Source organism: Salmo salar, chromosome 26 (genome assembly GCF_965601325.2).
Source record: "Salmo salar chromosome 26, fSalSal1, whole genome shotgun sequence".
In the NCBI taxonomy this organism is placed as follows: domain Eukaryota; kingdom Metazoa; phylum Chordata; class Actinopteri; order Salmoniformes; family Salmonidae; genus Salmo; species Salmo salar.
The window spans coordinates 33,331,444-33,352,727 of NC_138316.1; the positions used below are offsets into that span (position 1 = coordinate 33,331,444).

General features: G+C 45.1%; 1 protein-coding gene across 6 annotated transcripts in view; it reads left to right on the top strand.

Annotated features, from left to right (window-relative positions):
• Positions 1 to 21,284, top strand: part of LOC106593245 (fibrillin-1) — a 169,848-nt gene that overhangs the window by 98,505 nt on the left and 50,059 nt on the right. For all 6 annotated transcript variants that reach the window (XR_014382842.1, XR_014382844.1, XR_014382843.1 and 3 more), the window contains exons 32-40: positions 1,956 to 2,081; positions 10,145 to 10,267; positions 10,658 to 10,780; positions 10,899 to 11,024; positions 12,061 to 12,183; positions 13,190 to 13,312; positions 13,403 to 13,570; positions 13,678 to 13,746; positions 19,274 to 19,399. Coding sequence is in view for 3 of the 6 variants with exons in the window: in XM_082969630.1 (XP_082825756.1) it covers positions 1,956 to 2,081; positions 10,145 to 10,267; positions 10,658 to 10,780; positions 10,899 to 11,024; positions 12,061 to 12,183; positions 13,190 to 13,312; positions 13,403 to 13,570; positions 13,678 to 13,746; positions 19,274 to 19,399 (1,107 nt within the window). In the remaining 3 variants the exon portion in view is untranslated. The remainder of the gene's footprint in view (positions 1 to 1,955; positions 2,082 to 10,144; positions 10,268 to 10,657; positions 10,781 to 10,898; positions 11,025 to 12,060; positions 12,184 to 13,189; positions 13,313 to 13,402; positions 13,571 to 13,677; positions 13,747 to 19,273; positions 19,400 to 21,284) is intronic.

The window sequence follows — 21,284 nt, forward strand, 5'->3', positions numbered from 1 at the left end:
CATGTATTCAGTATTGTTGTTAGTATCACATGGTGAGACATGTATTCAGTATTGTTGTTAGTTTTGAACGGTGAGACACGTATTCAGTATTGTTGTTAGTATCACATGGTGTGACATGTATTCAGTATTGTTGTTAGTTTTGAACGGTGAGACATGTATTCAGTATTGTTGTTAGCTTTGAACGGTGAGACATGTATTCAGTATTGTTGTTAGCTTTGAACGGTGAGACATGTATTCAGTATTGTTGTTAGTATCACACAGTGAGACATGTATTCAGTATTGTTGTTAGTTTTGAACGGTGAGACATGTATTCAGTATTGTTGTTAGTTTTGAACGGTGAGACGTATTCAGTATTGTTGTTAGTATCACATGGTGTGACATGTATTCAGTATCGTTGTTAGTATCACACGGTGAGACATGTATTCAGTATTGTTGTTAGTTTTGAACGGTGAGACGTATTCAGTATTGTTGTTAGTTTTGAACGGTGAGACATGTATTCAGTATTGTTGTTAGTATCACACGGTGAGACATGTATTCAGTATTGTTGTTAGTTTTGAATGGTGAGACATGTATTCAGTATTGTTGTTAGTTTTGAACGGTGAAACATGTATTCAGTATTGTTGTTAGTATCACACGGTGAGACATGTATTCAGTATTGTTGTTAGTTTTGAACGGTGAGACATGTATTCAGTATTGTTGTTAGTTTTGAACGGTGAGACATGTATTCAGTATTGTTGTTAGTATCACATGGTGAGACGTATTCAGTATTGTTGTTAGTTTTGAACGGTGAGACATGTATTCAGTATTGTTGTTAGTATCACATGGTGAGACATGTATTCAGTATTGTTGTTAGTTTTGAACGGTGAGACATGTATTCAGTATTGTTGTTAGTTTTGAACGGTGAGACATGTATTCAGTATTGTTGTTAGTTTTGAACGGTGAGACATGTATTCAGTATTGTTGTTCGTTTTGAACGGTGAGACATGTATTCAGTATTGTTGTTAGTTTTGAACGGTGAGACATGTATTCAGTATTGTTGTTAGTTTTGAACGGTGAGACATGTATTCAGTATTGTTGTTAGTTTTGAACGGTGAGACATGTATTCAGTGACAGTGTTAGTTGTGATTTACATGTTCAGTGTTCTCTGTTCCTCCAGACACACAGGGGAACAGGCAGCAACACAATAAATCTACTATTTCTCTTTATACAACAACATTTCTATTGATTTATCCTGACAATATAATATTAGCATAAAGGTTGTCCAAGATGACTCATGAAAATAATATGACTTTGTGTCTGTGTGTGTCAGTCAGATGAGGTAGGAATGCTTGGCATTCAGACGTCTGATTTTTACTGAGTAAAATATGAAGAATATGACAAGACTGATGTAAGACTGGCGTTAGAGTAGGGATCTTACTGAGTGTAAACACACACACACTTTAAGTCTACACACAGCGCAGGGCAGTGCAGGGGTCCTTTTTTGGTCAGAATAAAGACTCTTTCTGGAGGTTTTATTTTTAGGTCTGAAAGTGTGTCTAAGGAGAAAGGACATGTCTGCCCACTCCATGCTGTCTCAGGGAGATCTGTAGTATAGCTAGTAACACAAGTAGTTATACAAGTAGTGATAGACTCATCACTGGCTGTTAGAAACATGGAACAATAAACACTGAGTGGATATGTACTTTCTTCTATTGGATGTTTGTGGTCCAGGTCTTGTGATTCTACCTCTCTTTTCACTGATCATCTCTCACTGTCTCTCTCTCTCTCTCTCTCTCTCTCTCTCTCTCTCTCTCTCTCTCCCTCTCGCCGCTCGCTCTCTCTCGCTCTCTCTCTCTCTCTCGCGCGCTCTCTCTCCTCGCTCTCTCCCTCTCTCTCTCTCTCTCTCTCTCTGTCTCTGTCTCTCTGGTCTCTGTCTTTCTGTCTCTGTCTCTGTCTCTGTCTCTCTCTCTCTCTAGATGTTGATGAGTGTGAGCTGAACCCTAACATCTGTCTGAGTGGGAATTGTGAGAACAGCAAGGGATCCTTCATCTGCCACTGTGACAAGGGCTACTCTGTACGCAAGGGAACCACCGGCTGCACAGGTACACACACACACACACACACACACACACACACACACACACACACACAACAGATACGTGTACACACACACACACACACAACAGATACGTGTACACACACACACACACACACACACAACAGATACGTGTACACACACACACACACACACACAACAGATACGTGTACACACACACACACACACACACAGACAGGTACGTGTACACACACACACTTTGGTGAGATCACCATGCTCTGATGTCAGACGTATGCCTCAGATTACATGATTGTTTGTTCCTTTGTTGTTGTTTCATTAGCTTCTCTTGAACATTACTGATGCTTGGGTCTAATCACCTGGAATAACCCAACACACATACATACTGCAGTCAGAGAACAGGAGAGGACTGGAGGAGGGAGGAGGAGATGTAGACTGGAGGAGAGGAGAGGTAGACTGGAGGAGAGAAGAGGTAGACTGGAGGAGAGAAGAGGGTAGACTGGAGGAGAGGAGAGGTAGACTGGAGGAGAGGAGAGGTAGACTGGAGGAGAGAAGAGGTAGACTGGAGGAGAGGGAGGTAGACTGGAGGAGAGGAGAGGTAGACTGGAGGAGAGAAGAGGTAGACTGGAGGAGAGGAGAGGTAGACTGGAGGAGAGGAGAGGTAGACTGGAGGAGAGGGAGGTAGACTGGAGGAGAGGAGAGGTAGACTGGAGGAGAGGGAGGTAGACTGGAGGAGAGGAGAGGTAGACTGGAGGAGAGGAGAGGTAGACTGGAGGAGAGAAGAGGTAGACTGGAGGAGAGGGAGGTAGACTGGAGGAGAGGAGAGGTAGACTGGAGGAGAGGAGAGGTAGACTGGAGGAGAGAAGAGGTAGACTGGAGGAGAGGAGAGGTAGACTGGAGGAGAGGAGAGGTAGACTGGAGGAGAGGAGAGGTAGACTGGAGGAGAGGGAGGTAGACTGGAGGAGAGGAGAGGTAGACTGGAGGAGAGGAGAGGTAGACTGGAGGAGAGGAGAGGTCGGTCCCAGAGGAATAGTTTCTCTGCTGTATTCCACACTGGTTAGCACATGAAGTGTGTGAGCCCGACTGACCCCCCTGGCCCATAGAATATAGCCTGAAATTCAACACTATGAAACAATCTCACATTTTGAACTGTAGGATTTTACATGTGTGTGTGCTTACTACTCTGTCTGGCTTCAAAGGTCTGTAGTCTAGTGGTGCTCTTATAATCACATCTCTCTGCTGTCACCACCTTCATACTGATCACTCTATAGGACAGCACCTTAAATATACAGTTCATATACAGGGGGAATATACAGTTAGTATACAGGGGGAATGCACAGTTAGTATACAGGGGGAATCCACAGTTAGTATACAGGGGGAATCCACAGTTAGTATAGAGGGGGAATCCACAGTTAGTATACAGGGGGAATATACAGTTAGTATACAGGGGGGAATATACAGTTAGTATACAGGGGGAATATACAGTTAGTATACAGGGACAATATACGGGGAATATACAGTTAGTATACAGGGGGAATGCACAGTTAGTATACAGGGAATATACAGTTAGTATACAGGGACAATATATAGTTAGTATACAGGTGGAATATACAGTTAGTATACAGGGAATATACAGTTAGTATACAGGGACAATATACAGTTAGTATACAGGGGGAATGTACAGTTAGTATACAGGGGGGATATACAGTTAGTATACAGGGGGAATGCACAGTTAGTATACAGGGACAATATACAGTTAGTATACAGGGACAATATACAGTTAGTATACAGGGAATATACAGTTAGTATACAGGGGAATATACAGTTAGTATACAGGGACAATATACAGTTAGTATACAGGGGAATATACAGTTAGTATACAGGGGGGATATACAGTTAGTATACAGGGGGAATATACAGTTAGTATACAGGGGGAATGTACAATTAGTATACAGGGGGAATACACAGTTAGTATACAGGGGAAATACACAGTTAGTATACAGGGAATATACACAGTTAGTATACAGGGAATATACACAGTTAGTATACAGGGGGAATATACAGTTAGTATACAGGGGGAATGCACAGTTAGTATATAGGGGGAATATACCGTTAGTATACAGGGGGACTATATAGTTAGTATACAGGGGGAATACACAGTTAGTATACAGGGGGGATATACAGTTAGTATATAGGGGGAATATACAGTTAGTATACAGGAAATATACACAGTTAGTATACAGGGGGAATACACAGTTAGTATATAGGGGGAATATACAGTTAGTATACAGAGGGAATATACAGTTAGTATACAGGGGGAATATATAGTTAGTATACAGGGGAATATACAGTTATTATACAGGGGGAATGCACAGTTAGTATATAGGGGGAATATACAGTTAGTATACAGGCAATATACACAGTTAGTATACAGGGAATATACACAGTTAGTATACAGGGGGAATATACAGTTAGTATACAGGGGGAATGCACAGTTAGTATATAAGGGGAATATACAGTTAGTATACAGGGGGAATATATAGTTAGTATACAGGGGGAATACACAGTTAGTATACAGGGGGAATACACAGTTAGTATACAAGGGGAATACACAGTTAGTATACAGGGAATATACACAGTTAGTATACAGGGGGAATATACAGTTAGTATACAGGGGGAATACACAGTTAGTATATAGGGGGAATATACAGTTAGTATACAGGGGGAATATACAGTTAGTATACAGGGGGAATATATAGTTAGTATACAGGGGAATATACAGTTAGTATACAGGGGGAATGCACAGTTAGTATATAGGCGGAATATACAGTTAGTATACAGAGGGAATATACAGTTAGTATACAGGGGGAATGCACAGTTAGTATATAGAGGGAATATACAGTTAGTATACAGAGGGAATATACAGTTAGTATACAGGTGGAATGGACAGTTAGTATATAGAGGGAATATACAGTTAGTATACAGAGGGAATATACAGTTAGTATACAGAGTGAATGTATACCCTCTCCTCAGGGAGACTGTAAACCAATATGTACTTTTCTTTAATTGAAAACACTCAATGGCTAAATGACTTGATTACTGCCTTGATGAAGTAGAAAGAGATGGGGAGAGGGAAAGCAAAGTGAGAGAGAGAGATCTGGGATCTTGCTGGGGCTCAGAACAGGACTGGGCTGTGGGCCAGGTATTGTGAGGGTCAGAGTTTTCCAGATGCTTGTTTTTAGTCAAATCCCTGTCTACGTTATACAGGCAGTTTCTCTCTGTGACCTAGATAAAGAAGGAATGGGTATGTTCCAGGCAGACTACTTTGCAGACCCCTGCCAAATCTCACAACGCCTGGATAGGTATTTAACATATCAGCGAACCATATCACATGATGTAGAAATCTGATGCCCGACTGCACAGTCACTGACATGGCACACAACCATTGGTTGATGCAAGGCAACGACTACAATATCGTTGGCTTGGAATGCGACCAATGTCTGACCAATCTCAGCATTTATAGAGGCTGTTTGGGTGATGTTCAGAATGAATTTGTGTGGTTGTGAAAGTGAATCATAGCCCTTGGAGTTTGGAGTTCTATGTGTGACTGGGTGATGTCTGATACACTGCTCACACAACTACTAGTCCATGTGGTTGACCAGCAGATAAACCATGTAGGAGAAATGGATGTAAAAGCTTTGTTTTGATCAGATAAAGAGAGTTTAACTGCTCTCATTAATCCTTCTCATTTCTGAATGTCCTGGTCTGTTTTAACATGGAGCGGTATTTCATCATTATAGCTAATAATCTGAGCAATAATCCATCTTGAGAGAGGGAGATGTATTTCTAATGCTTGGTACTGTAATTGTAATGGGTTTGTAATGAAAGGAGTTTATGTTTATTAGTAGAGTTAAGCCCAGGCACGCTATAACCATGGGGTATATAAGAATCCTTTTACTTTCCAAACTGACATCTGGACCAAGAAACATGCCATCCATTAACGTTTAAAATGAGTTCTGGTACAAAAACACAAAGGCCGACAAGGTGGAAAACCTGTCAATGTGCCCCTGAGCAAGGCCCTTAACCATGGCAGACCCTGGCTGTGACCCCATTCTCCAAGGGTGTCTATGGGATAGTTGGGATATGCAAATAACACATATCCAACTCACACATGCGTATTAATTCACACTTGTACAGTCGTGGCCAAAAGTTTTGAGAATGACACAAATATTAATTTCCACAAAGTTTGATGCTTCAGTGTCTTTAGATATTTTTGACAGATGTTACTATGGAATACTGAAGTATAATTACAAGCATTTCATAAGTGTCAAAGGCTTTTATTGACAATTACATGAAGTTGATGCAAAGAGTCAATATTTGCAGTGTTGACCCTTCTTTTTCAAGACCTCTGCAATCCACCCTGGCATGCTGTCAATAAACTTCTGGGCCACATCCTGACTGATGGCAGGCCATTCTTGCATAATCAATGCTTGGAGTTTGTCAGAAATTGTGGGGTTTTGTTCGTCCACCCGCCTCTTGAGAATTGACCACAAGTTCTCAATGGGATTACGGTCTGGGGAGTTTCCTGGCCATGGGCCCAAAATATCGATGTTTTGTTCCCCGAGCCACTTAGTTATCACTTTTGCCTTATGGCAAGGTGCTCCATCATGCTGGAAAAGGCATTGTTCGTCACCAAACTGTTCCTGGATGGTTGGGAGAAGTTGCTCTCGGAGGATGCGTTGGTACCATTCTTTATTCATGGCTGTGTTCTTAGGCAAAATTGTGAGTGAGCCCACTCCCTTGGCTGAGAAGCAACCCCACACATGAATGGTCTCAGGATGCTTTACTGTTGGCATGACACAGGACTGATGGTAGCACTCACCTTGTCTTCTCCGGACAAGCTTTTTTCCCGGATGCCCCAAACAATCGGAAAGGGGATTCATCAGAGAAAATGACTTTACCCCAGTCCTCAGCAGTCCAATCCCTGTACTTTTTGCAGAATATCAGTCTGTCCCTGATGTTTTTCCTGGAGAGAAGTGGCTTCTTTGCTGCCCTTCTTGACACCAGGCCATCCTCCAAAAGTCTTTGCCTCACAGTGCGTGCAGATGCACTCACACCTGCCTGCTGCCATTCCTGAGCAAGCTCTGTACTGGTGGTTCCCAGATACCACAGCTGAATCAACTTTAGGAGACGGTCCTGGTGCTTGCTGGGCTTTCTTCGGTGCCCTGAAGCCGCCTTCACAACAATTGAACCGCTCTCCTTGAAGGTCTTGATGATCCAATAAATGGTTGATTTTGGTGCAATCTTACTGGCAGCAATATCCTTGCCTGTAAAGCCCTTTTTGTGCAAAGCAATGATGACGGCACGTTACAGTCTGTTATTCGAACTCAATCAGCATGACAGAGTGATCTCTAGCCTTGTCCTCGTCAACACTTACACCTGCGTTAACGAGAGAATCACTGACGTGATGCCAGCTGGTCCTTTTGTGGCAGGGCTGAAATGCAGTGGAAATGTTTTTGGGGGATTCAGTTAATTTGCATGGCAAAGAGGGACTTTGCAATTAATTGCAATTCATCTGATCACTCTTCATAACATTCTGGAGTATATGCAAATTACCATCATACAAACTGAGGCAGCAGACTTTGTGAAAATGTATATTTGTGTCATTCTCAAAACTTTTGGCCAGGACTGTATATGTATGAAATAGGACAAATACACACACACACACACACACACACACACACACACACACACACACACACACACACACACACACACACACACACACACACACACACACACACACACACACACACACACACACACACACACACACACACACTATCTAGCCTTCATTGCCACAGCTCCAGTTGAAGATGTGTTTGTTGATGGGCAGTAGGTCTGACTGTCTGTGATGGAGGTTAGCTGCTCCAGTGAAAGTCTGAGTGGTAGAGAGGCCTGGACATGCAGACCATAAGGACTGAACCAGACCAGACCAGAGAGAGACACTGAACCAGACCAAACCAGAGAGAGAGACTGAACCAGACCAGACCAGAGAGAGAGACTGAACCAGACCATAAGGACTGAACCAGACCAGACCAGAGAGAGACACTGAACCAGACCAGAGGGACTAAACCAGACCAAGCCAGAGAGACTGAACCAGACCAGATCAGAGAGAGAGACTGAACCAGACCAGAGGGACTAAACCAGACCAAGCCAGAGAGACTGAACCAGACCAGATCAGAGAGAGAGACTGAACCAGACCATAAGGACTGAACCAGACCAGACCAGAGAGAGACACTGAACCAGACCAGAGGGACTAAACCAGACCAAGCCAGAGAGACTGAACCAGACCAGATCAGAGAGAGAGACTGAACCAGACCAGACCAGACCAGAGAGAGAGACTGAACCAGACCAGAGAGACTAAACCAGACCAGACCAGAGAGACTGAATCAGACCAGAGAGACTGAACCAGACCAGACCAGAGAGAGAGACTGAACCAGACCAGACCAGAGAGAGAGACTGAACTAGACCAGAGGGACTAAACCAGACCAGACCAGAGAGAGAGACTGAACTAGACCAGAGGGACTAAACCAGACCAGACCAGAGAGACTGAAGACAGAGCAGAGAAACTGAACCAGACCAGAGAGAGACTGAACCAGACCAGAGAGAGACTGAACCAGACCAGAGAGAGACTGAATTAGACCAAAGACTGAACCAGACCAGAGAGACTGAAGACAGACCAGAGAAACTGAACCAGACCAGAGAGACACTGAACCAGACCAGAGAGAGACTGAAGACAGACCAGAGAAACTGAATCAGACCAGAGAGAGACTGAACCAGACCAGAGAGACTGAACCAGACCAGAGAGACTGAACCAGACCAGAGAGACTGAACCAGACCAGAGAGAGTGATTTAGACCAGAGAGAGACTGAACCAGACCAGAGAGACTGAACCAGACCAGAGAAACTGAAGACAGACCAGAGAAACTGAATCAGACCAGAGAGAGACTGAACCAGACCAGAGAGACTGAACCAGACCAGAGAGACTGAACCAGACCAGAGAGACTGAACCAGACCAGAGAGACTGAATTAGACCAGAGAGAGACTGAACCAGACCAGAGAGAGACTGAACCAGACCAGAGAGAGACTGAACCAGACCAGAGGGAGACTGAACCAGACCAGAGAGACTGAACCAGACCAGAGAGACTGAACCAGACCAGAGAGACTGAATTAGACCAGAGAGAGACTGAACCAGACCAGAGAGAGACTGAACCAGACCAGAGAGACTGAACCAGACCAGAGAGACTGAACCAGACCAGAGAGAGACTGAACCAGACCAGAGAGAGACTGAACCAGACCAGAGAGAGACTGAACCAGACCAGAGAAACTGAACCAGACCAGAGAGACTGAACCAGACCAGAGAGAGACTGAACCAGACCAGAGAGAGACTGAATTAGACCAGAGAGAGACTGAACCAGACCAGAGAGACTGAACCAGACCAGAGAGACTGAATTAGACCAGAGAGAGACTGAACCAGACCAGAGAGACTGAACCAGACCAGAGAGATTGAATTAGACCAGAGAGAGACTGAACCAGACCAGAGAGAGACTGAACCAGACCAGAGAGAGACTGAACCAGACCAGAGAGAGACTGAACCAGACCAGAGAGAGACTGAACCAGACCAGAGAGACTAAACCAGACTAGAGAGACTGATCCAGATCAGAGAGACTGAATCAGAAGGAAAAAGAGAGAGAGAAGGAGAGGGAAAGAGAGAGAGGAAGAGTGAGATAGAGAGAGAGCAGTTGAGTGATAGGGTAATGTTCTGGTTCTGTACCAGCAGTGCAGTATATTTCTCTCATTTCATCATTGATTTCATCAGAGGCCGATGCGGGCTGGCTTCAGTGTATGTCTCTGAGCAGATAAACCAGGACACACCGACCAGTCAACCAAACATCGACCTAACAATAACCTTACATCACCCTAACAACAACCACACAATAACACAAGACACATCAGTTGACCAAACACAAACAACTTGTAAACTTTTCACAAGTGAGTTCCATACTAACTCTCATCTCTCTCTCTGTAGATATTAATGAGTGTGAGATTGGGGCCCATAACTGTGACAGCCATGCCTCATGTACCAACACGGCTGGCAGCTTCAAGTGTAGCTGTGCTCCGGGATGGATTGGAGATGGGATCAAATGCACAGGTAGGAACAACCTATGACCAGCTATAACCAGCTGTGAACAGCCATGAACAGCCATGAACAGGGAGGAACAGGTAGGAACAACCTATAAACCGCTATGACCAGCTATGAACAGCAATGAACTGCCATGAACAGGTAGGAACAACTTATGACCATCTATGACCAGATGTGACCAGCTATGACCAATTATGACTTGTAGTAACCATTAACCACCAACTTTGGTATAACTACTGTATCTGAAATGTTTTAGAAACGTCTACCAGTTCACCAGTTATAAACCATTCAGTTATCTGTATCAGTTGTAGATGTTTATCAACCCAGCTACATCTAATACTATCTATCCCCGTTATGAATGGTTTATCAAGCACCAATAATCAACCGTGTGTGTTGCAGACCTGGATGAGTGTTCCAACGGGACCCACATGTGCAGCAACAACGCCGACTGTCTGAACACCATGGGATCATACCGCTGCCACTGCAAGGACGGATTCTCTGGGGACGGCTTCTACTGCTCAGGTCACAGCTTCACACACTGACTCACCTTGAAATATTTCACTTGACTGTAGATCTCAGTACCTGTTTATTATTCTCAGTGAAGTGATTTGTAATGATGTGTTTATGTGCTCTGGTGCAGACAGCGATGAGTGTGCGGATAACGTGAACCTGTGTGAGAGCGGTAACTGCCTGAATGTTCCTGGAGGCTACCGTTGTGAATGTGACATGGGCTTCATCCCAACCCCGGACGGAAAGGCCTGCGAGGGTAAGACAGCTACTGAAACCCTAACAACACTGTGTCTATTTCTGCCATGTGTACATTTAAATCACAATATTATCTAACAGTTACATGCTGTTAAAAGAAGGCTGTTTTGGAATAGTCGATATGTTTATAGTTTATATATAGTTTACAGTTCTGCTTTATTAAAGAGAAAGGAGAGGTTTATATTGCCGATAATAACACAGGGCTGGAATGAGATACATGCTCAAACAGGTCCCCTTATGTTTAACTTTAGACTTCTTGAACCAATAATTTAAAAAATTAACTGCAGCACACTGGTATTCTGTCAGCATGAGTGTGTGTGTCCCTTAGTGTGTGTGTCCCTTAGTGTGTGTGTCCCTTAGTGTGCGTGTGTGTCCCTTAGTGTGCGTGTGTGTCCCTTAGTGTGTGTGTCCCTTAGTGTGTGTGTGTGTGTGTGTCCCTTAGTGTGTGTGTCCCTTAGTGTGTGTGTCCCTTAGTGTGTGTGTGTGTCCCTTAGTGTGCGTGTGTGTCCCTTAGTGTGTGTGTCCCTTAGTGTGCGTGTGTGTCCCTTAGTGTGCGTGTGTGTCCCTTAGTGTGTGTGTCCCTTAGTGTGTGTGTCCCTTAGTGTGCGTGTGTGTCCCTTAGTGTGCGTGTGTGTCCCTTAGTGTGCGTGTGTGTCCCTTAGTGTGTGTGTCCCTTAGTGTGCGTGTGTGTCCCTTAGTGTGCGTGTGTGTCCCTTAGTGTGTGTGTCCCTTAGTGTGCGTGTGTGTCCCTTAGTGTGCGTGTGTGTCCCTTAGTGTGCGTGTCCCTTAGTGTGTGTGTCCCTTAGTGTGCGTGTGTGTCCCTTAGTGTGCGTGTCCCTTAGTATGTGTTTGTCTCTTATAGTGTGTGTGTACATGTGTTTGTGTGTGTGTCAAGGTACACTCTGTCCCAGGACCCACTTATCCTTCACAGCTGGACTCCCTCTCTAACCGTTCTCTCTCTCCCCCTCCTCCCTCCCTCCCTCCCTCCCTCCCTCCCTCCCTCCCTCCCTCCCTCCCTCCCTCCCTCCCTCCCACAGACATAGACGAGTGTACCTTTGCCGATATCTGTGTGAATGGAAGGTGTCAGAACATTCCGGGGCTGTTCAGGTGTCAGTGTAGCATCGGCTACGAGCTGGACAGGAGCGGAGGCAACTGCACTGGTAAACCACACACACACACACACCTGTTAACATGGGCATACACACAGCACAGTCTTCTCTGTGTGAGAACACACACCTGTTAACATGGGCATACACACAGCACAGTCTTCTCTGTGTGAGAACACACACCTGTTAACATGGGCATACACACATAGCACAGTCTTCTCTGTGTGAGAACACACACCTGTTAACATAGGCATACACACATAGCACAGTCTTCTCTGTGTGAGAACACACACCTGTTAACATAGGCATACACACATAGCACAGTCTTCTCTGTGTGAGAACACACACCTGTTAACATAGGCATACACACATAGCACAGTCTTCTCTGTGTGAGAACACACACCGTCACCCCAGTGTAACTCTCCTCAGAGAAGTAGTTTACATCAGGATATAGACTGTATATTAAGCCCAGTAGAATAGCACATTACATTGGCATCAATGCTATGTGTTTCTCCATAGACACTAAAACAAAGAACAAAAGGTTAATACAAGGCTAAATGGCCTGTCAGTAAGACTGTCCCTGAGTCTCTGTGTTGTCACTCTGTTCTCTGGACACTGTGAAGAGACGACCAGTCTCCCCCACCCAAACCCTCATCCCTCCTGACCCCAATCAGACTCATCCCCCTCTCCACTGGGATGGAGGGACGGAGAAAGGGATGATTCCTCTCCTCCCTCAGCATGTTGTCATGGAGTATAAGGAGTCATATTAATGATGAGGACTGACACCCACTCCCTAATACCACGCACACACACACGCACACACACACGCACACACACACACACACACACACACACACACACACACACCACACACACACACACACACACACACACACACACACACACACACACACACACACATCACATCACTAGCGTACACACTGAGACATTTGTGACTGTCTTAATGTTATTGCATGCTAATACTACTGTCTCTCTCTCTCTCTCTCTCTCTCTCTCTCTCTCTCTCTCTCTCTCTCTCTCTCTCTCCCTCTCCTATCAGACATTAATGAGTGTGCTGACCCGACCACCTGTATCAGTGGACTGTGTGTCAACACCCCAGGTAGCTACATCTGTAACTGTCCTCAAGACTTCGAACTCAACCCCACACGCGTGGGCTGTGTAGGTGAGACATCGCTCTGGACTCACTCACACACACACATTCAGTATGGGTACTTCTGATGGGAGATGACTGAGTATGTGTGTCCCTTCCCAGACACTCGTTCTGGGGACTGCTATCTGGACGTGCGGATGCGGGGGGATGCATCTGAGAGTTTGGTCTGTTCCAATGAGATAGGTGTGGCGGTGTCCAAAGCCTCCTGCTGCTGTTCTCTAGGGCAGGCCTGGGGAACACCCTGTGAATCCTGCCCCCCTCTCAACTCCTGTGAGTCAGTCTGACCTATCACCCCATCTAACACAATACTCACATCAGAAATACATGGAAAGATCCCTGAATGTTGTAATGTAGTGAATAAATCTCTTGTCTTCCAGCGGAGTACAAGACGTTGTGTCCAGGAGGAGAGGGATTCAGACCTAACCCCATCACTGTTATACTGGAAGGTTAGTTCAACCTAACCTCTGACCTCTAACCCCATCACTGTTATACTGGAAGGTTAGTTCAACCTAAACCCTGACCTCTAACCCCATCACTGTTATACTGGAAGGTTAGTTCAACCTAAACCCTGACCTCTAACCCCATCACTGTTATACTGGAAGGTTAGTTCAACCTAACCTCTGACCTCTAACCCCATCACTGTTATAGTGGAAGGTTAGTTCAACCTAACCACTGACCTCTAACCCCATCACTGTTATACTGGAAGGTTAGTTCAACCTAAACCCTGACCTCTAACCCCATCACTGTTATACTGGAAGGTTAGTTCAACCTAACCTCTGACCTCTAACCCCATCACTGTTATACTGGAAGGTTAGTTCAACCTAAACCCTGACCTCTAACCCCATCACTGTTATACTGGAAGGTTAGTTCAACCTAAACCCTGACCTCTAACCCCATCACTGTTATACTGGAAGGTTAGTTCAACCTAAACCCTGACCTCTAACCCCATCACTGTCATACTGGAAGGTTAGTTCAACCTAAACCCTGACCTCTAACCCCATCACTGTCATACTGGAAGGTTAGTTCAACCTAAACCCTGACCTCTAACCCCATCACTGTTATACTGGAAGGTTAGTTCAACCTAACCTCTGACCTCTAACCCCATCACTGTTATAGTGGAAGGTTAGTTCAACCTAACCACTGACCTCTAACCCCATCACTGTTATACTGGAAGGTTAGTTCAACCTAACCTCTGACCTCTAACCCCATCACTGTTATACTGGAAGGTTAGTTCAACCTAAACCCTGACCTCTAACCCCATCACTGTTATACTGGAAGGTTAGTTCAACCTAAACCCTGACCTCTAACCCCATCACTGTTATACTGGAAGGTTAGTTCAACCTAAACCCTGACCTCTAACCCCATCACTGTCATACTGGAAGGTTAGTTCAACCTCACCTCTGACCTCTAACCCCATCACTGTTATACTGGACGGTTAGTTCAACCTAAACCCTGACCTCTAACCCCATCACTGTTATACTGGAAGGTTAGTTCAACCTAAACCCTGACCTCTAACCCCATCACTGTTATACTGGAAGGTTAGTTCAACCTAAACCCTGACCTCTAACCCCATCACTGTTATACTGGAAGGTTAGTTCAACCTAAACCCTGACCTCTAACCCCATCACTGTTATACTGGAAGGTTACTTCTGACCTCTAACCCCATCACTGTTATACTGGAAGATTAGTTCAACCTAACCTCTGACCTCTAACCCCATCACTGTTATACTGGAAGGTTAGTTCAACCTAAACCCTGACCTCTAACCCCATCACTGTTATACTGGAAGGTTAGTTCAACCTAAACCCTGACCTCTAACCCCATCACTGTTATACTGGAAGGTTAGTTCAACCTAAACCCTGACCTCTAACCCCATCACTGTTATACTGGAAGGTTAGTTCAACCTAACCACTGACCTCTAACCCCATCACTGTTATACTGGAAGGTTAGTTCAACCTAAACCCTGACCTCTAACCCCATCACTGTTATACTGGAAGGTTAGTTCAACCTAACCTCTGACCTCTAACCCCATCACTGTTATACTGGAAGGTTAGTTCAACCTAAACCCTGACCTCTAACCCCATCACTGTTATACTGGAAGGTTAGTTCAACCTAAACCCTGACCTCTAACCCCATCACTGTTATACTGGAAGGTTAGTTCAACCTAAACCACTGACCTCTAACCCCATCACTGTTATACTGGAAGGTTAGTTCAACCTAAACCTCTGACCTCTAACCCCATCACTGTTATACTGGAAGGTTAGTTCAACCTAACCTCTGACCTCTAACCCCATCACTGTTATACTGGAAGGTTAGTTCAACCTAAACCCTGACCTCTAACCCCATCACTGTTATACTGGAAGGTTAGTTCAACCTAAACCCTGACCTCTAACCCCATCACTGTCATACTGGAAGGTTAGTTCAACCTCACCTCTGACCTCTAACCCCATCACTGTTATACTGGAAGGTTAGTTCAACCTAAACCCTGACCTCTAACCCCATCACTGTTATACTGGAAGGTTAGTTCAACCTAAACCTCTGACCTCTAACCCCATCACTGTTATACTGGAAGGTTAGTTCAACCTAACCACTGACCTCTAACCCCATCACTGTTATACTGGAAGGTTAGTTCAACCTAAACCCTGACCTCTAACCCCATCACTGTTATACTGGAAGGTTAGTTCAACCTAAACCCTGACCTCTAACCCCATCACTGTTATACTGGAAGGTTAGTTCAACCTAAACCCTGACCTCTAACCCCATCACTGTTATACTGGAAGGTTAGTTCAACCTAAACCCTGACCTCTAACCCCATCACTGTTATACTGGAAGGTTAGTTCAACCTAACCACTGACCTCTAACCCCATCACTGTTATACTGGAAGGTTAGTTCAACCTAACCTCTGACCTCTAACCCCATCACTGTTATACTGGAAGGTTAGTTCAACCTAAACCCTGACCTCTAACCCCATCACTGTTATACTGGAAGGTTAGTTCAACCTAAACCCTGACCTCTAACCCCATCACTGTTATACTGGAAGGTTAGTTCAACCTAACCTCTGACCTCTAACCCCATCACTGTTATACTGGAAGGTTAGTTCAACCTAACCACTGACCTCTAACCCCATCACTGTTATACTGGAAGGTTAGTTCAACCTAAACCCTGACCTCTAACCCCATCACTGTTATACTGGAAGGTTAGTTCAACCTAAACCCTGACCTCTAACCCCATCACTGTTATACTGGAAGGTTAGTTCAACCTAAACCCTGACCTCTAACCCCATCACTGTTATACTGGAAGGTTAGTTCAACCTAAACCCTGACCTCTAACCCCATCACTGTTATACTGGAAGGTTAGTTCAACCTAAACCCTGACCTCTAACCCCATCACTGTCATACTGGAAGGTTAGTTCAACCTAAACCCTGACCTCTAACCCCATCACTGTCATACTGGAAGGTTAGTTCAACCTAAACCCTGACCTCTAACCCCATCACTGTTATACTGGAAGGTTAGTTCAACCTAAACCCTGACCTCTAACCCCATCACTGTTATACTGGAAGGTTAGTTCAACCTAAACCCTGACCTCTAACCCCATCACTGTTATACTGGAAGGTTAGTTCAACCTAAACCCTGACCTCTAACCCCATCACTGTCATACTGGAAGGTTAGTTCAACCTAAACCCTGACCTCTAACCCCATCACTGTTATACTGGAAGGTTAGTTCAACCTAAACCCTGACCTCTAACCCCATCACTGTTATACTGGAAGGTTAGTTCAACCTAAACCCTGACCTCTAACCCCATCACTGTCATACTGGAAGGTTAGTTCAACCTAAACCCTGACCTCTAACCCCATCACTGTTATACTGGACGGTTAGTTCAACCTAAACCCTGACCTCTAACCCCATCACTGTTATACTGGAAGGTTAGTTCAACCTAAACCCTGACCTCTAACCCCATCACTGTTATACTGGAAGGTTAGTTCAACCTAAACCCTGACCTCTAACCTCATCACTGTTATACTGGAAGGTTAGTTCAACCTAAACCCTGACCTCTAACCCCATCACTGTTATACTGGAAGGTTAGCTCCCTCCCTGACCTCTAACCCCATCACTGTTATACTGGAAGGTTAGTTCAACCTAACCTCTGACCTCTAACCCCATCACTGTTATACTGGAAGGTTAGTTCAACCTAAACCCTGACCTCTAACCCCATCACTGTTATACTGGAAGGTTAGTTCAACCTAAACCCTGACCTCTAACCCCATCACTGTTATACTGGAAGGTTAGTTCAACCTAAACCCTGACCTCTAACCCCATCACTGTTATACTGGAAGGTTAGTTCAACCTAAACCCTGACCTCTAACCCCATCACTGTTATACTGGAAGGTTAGTTCAACCTAAACCCTGACCTCTAACCCCATCACTGTTATACTGGAAGGTTAGTTCAACCTAAACCCTGACCTCTAACCCCATCACTGTTATACTGGAAGGTTAGTTCAACCTAACCACTGACCTCTAACCCCATCACTGTTATACTGGAAGGTTAGTTCAACCTAAACCCTGACCTCTAACCCCATCACTGTTATACTGGAAGGTTAGTTCAACCTAACCTCTGACCTCTAACCCCATCACTGTTATACTGGAAGGTTAGTTCAACCTAAACCCTGACCTCTAACCCCATCACTGTTATACTGGAAGGTTAGTTCAACCTAAACCCTGACCTCTAACCCCATCACTGTTATACTGGAAGGTTAGTTCAACCTAACCTCTGACCTCTAACCCCATCACTGTTATACTGGAAGGTTAGTTCAACCTAAACCCTGACCTCTAACCCCATCACTGTTATACTGGAAGGTTAGTTCAACCTAAACCCTGACCTCTAACCCCATCACTGTCATACTGGAAGGTTAGTTCAACCTCACCTCTGACCTCTAACCCCATCACTGTTATACTGGACGGTTAGTTCAACCTAAACCCTGACCTCTAACCCCATCACTGTCATACTGGAAGGTTAGTTCAACCTCACCTCTGACCTCTAACCCCATCACTGTTATACTGGACGGTTAGTTCAACCTAAACCACTGACCTCTAACCCCATCACTGTTATACTGGAAGGTTAGTTCAACCTAAACCCTGACCTCTAACCCCATCACTGTTATACTGGAAGGTTAGTTCAACCTAACCACTGACCTCTAACCCCATCACTGTTATACTGGAAGGTTAGTTCAACCTAAACCCTGACCTCTAACCCCATCACTGTTATACTGGAAGGTTAGTTCAACCTAAACCCTGACCTCTAACCCCATCACTGTTATACTGGAAGGTTAGTTCAACCTAACCACTGACCTCTAACCCCATCACTGTTATACTGGAAGGTTAGTTCAACCTAAACCCTGACCTCTAACCCCATCACTGTTATACTGGAAGGTTAGTTCAACCTAACCTCTGACCTCTAACCCCATCACTGTTATACTGGAAGGTTAGTTCAACCTAAACCCTGACCTCTAACCCCATCACTGTTATACTGGAAGGTTAGTTCAACCTAAACCCTGACCTCTAACCCCATCACTGTCATACTGGAAGGTTAGTTCAATCTCACCTCTGACCTCTAACCCCATCACTGTTATACTGGACGGTTAGTTCAACCTAAACCCTGACCTCTAACCCCATCACTGTTATACTGGAAGGTTAGTTCAACCTAAACCCTGACCTCTAACCCCATCACTGTCATACTGGAAGGTTAGTTCAACCTAAACCCTGACCTCTAACCCCATCACTGTCATACTGGAAGGTTAGTTCAACCTAAACCCTGACCTCTAACCCCATCACTGTCATACTAGAAGGTTAGTTCAACCTAACCCCCATAAATATCATGTGTTGTGTTTCATTGTGTGCTAACCCCTATCCCCATCACTGCAACACTGGAAGGTTAGTTCAACCTAACCCCTATCTCTGTGTTCTCATTCACATTCAGACATCAATGAGTGCCAGGAGCTGCCAGGCTTGTGTCAAGGAGGAAACTGCATCAACACCTTTGGTAGCTTCCAGTGTGAATGTCCCAAAGGCTTCCAACTCAACGAGGAGAACAGAGTCTGTGAAGGTACAGACACACACACATACTCATGGCCCTCATAGACACACACACGTGCAAATGCTTTCACACACACACACACACACACACACACACACACACACACACACACACACACACACACACACACACACACACACACACACACACACACACACACACACACACACACACACACACACACACTATCATTATACACACTCAGGCATGAAATTGAGTCTAGACAGTGAGGAGTGTTTTTGGAAGAGAGGAGGAGAAAAGAGAAGAATAGAGAGTAATGAATGACCAGACCTTGTTGTCCTGTAATGTAGGTGTGCTGTGTTCCTCTCTCTCTCCCTCTCGCTCTCTCTCTCCCTCTTTCTCTCTCTCTCTGTGTTCCTCTCTCTCTCTCTCCCTCTCTCTCTCTCTCTCTCTCTCTGTGTTCCTTTCTCTCTCCCTCTCTCTCTCCCTCTCTCTCTCTCTCTCTCTCTCTCTCTCTTTCTCTCTCTCTCTCTGTGTTCCTTTCTCTCTCCCTCTCTCTCTCCCTCTTTCTCTCTTTCTCTCTCTCTCTGTGTTCCTCTCTTTCTCTCTCTCTGTGTTCCTCTCTCCCTGTCTGTCTGTCTGTCTGTCTGTCTGTCTGTCTGTCTGTCTGTCTGTCTGTCTGTCTGTCTGTCTGTCTGTCTGTCTGTCTGTCTGTCTGTCTGTCTGTCTGTCTGTCTGTCTGTCTGTCTGTCTGTCTGTCTGTCTGTCTGTCTCTCTCTCGCTCTCTCTCTCTCTCACTCCTAGCATCATCACTCTCTGGTTCCTCTCTCTCTCTCTCTCTCTCTCTCTCTCTCTCTCTCTCTCTCTCTCCTAACAACACAACTCATCATAACTCAGGATAACAGGAATGTTTAGTTCTCAGGACACAAGTGACATCACCTGTCCATAATGTTCTAACAACAGGACAATAGCAGAGTTCTGGGCTGTGTCTCATTTGGAACCAAATTCCCTTTATAGGGTACAACTTTTGACCGGGCTAATAGGGCTCTGGACAAAAGTAGTGCACTATATAGGGAATATGGTGCTATTTGGGGCACAGTCAACATCTGTCCCTAACTGCTGTGGTCACATCTATCCTGAGGGAGGAACACTCAGTCTACTAAACACAGACCTGAGAGAGAGATAAAGAGAGTGAGTGTGTATGGGAAGACAAGGAGAGATAGGAAAAAAGCCTGTGTCTAATAGCTGTTTAATTGGAGAGTGTTTGTTGTCCAGACCAGGGGAATAAAGCTGTGATGTCTGTCTTCATGTCAGCCTGTTTTCTGTACACTCTGTCCTCTCTGCCTGGCAGGCTACATGGTTCTAGTACAGTGATGCAGTAGACAGTCTGTAGGCTACTAATGAATATGGCCTGACAGAACCTAAAACAGCTTTATCATATACTGTAAATACCTGTACAAGACTCCCAGCTTCAGCTCTGACTGGCAGCCCTCTAACTACCAGAGTAGACTACCAACATCTACCTCAGCTCTGACTGACAGCCCTCTAACTCCCAGAGTAGACTACCAACATCTACCTCAGCTCTGACTGGCAGCCCTCTAACTACCAGAGTAGACTACCAACATCTACCTCAGCTCTGACTGGCAGCCCTCTAACTCCCAGAGTAGACTACCAACATCTACCTCAGCTCTGACTGGCAGCCCTCTAACTCCCAGAGTAGACTACCAACATCTACCTCAGCTCTGACTGGCAGCCCTCTAACTACCAGAGTAGACTACCAACATCTACCTCAGCTCTGACTGGCAGCCCTCTAACTCCCAGAGTAGACTACCAACATCTACCTCAGCTCTGACTGGCAGCCCTCTAACTCCCAGAGTAGACTACCAACATCTACCTCAGCTCTGACTGGCAGCCCTCTAACTACCAGAGTAGA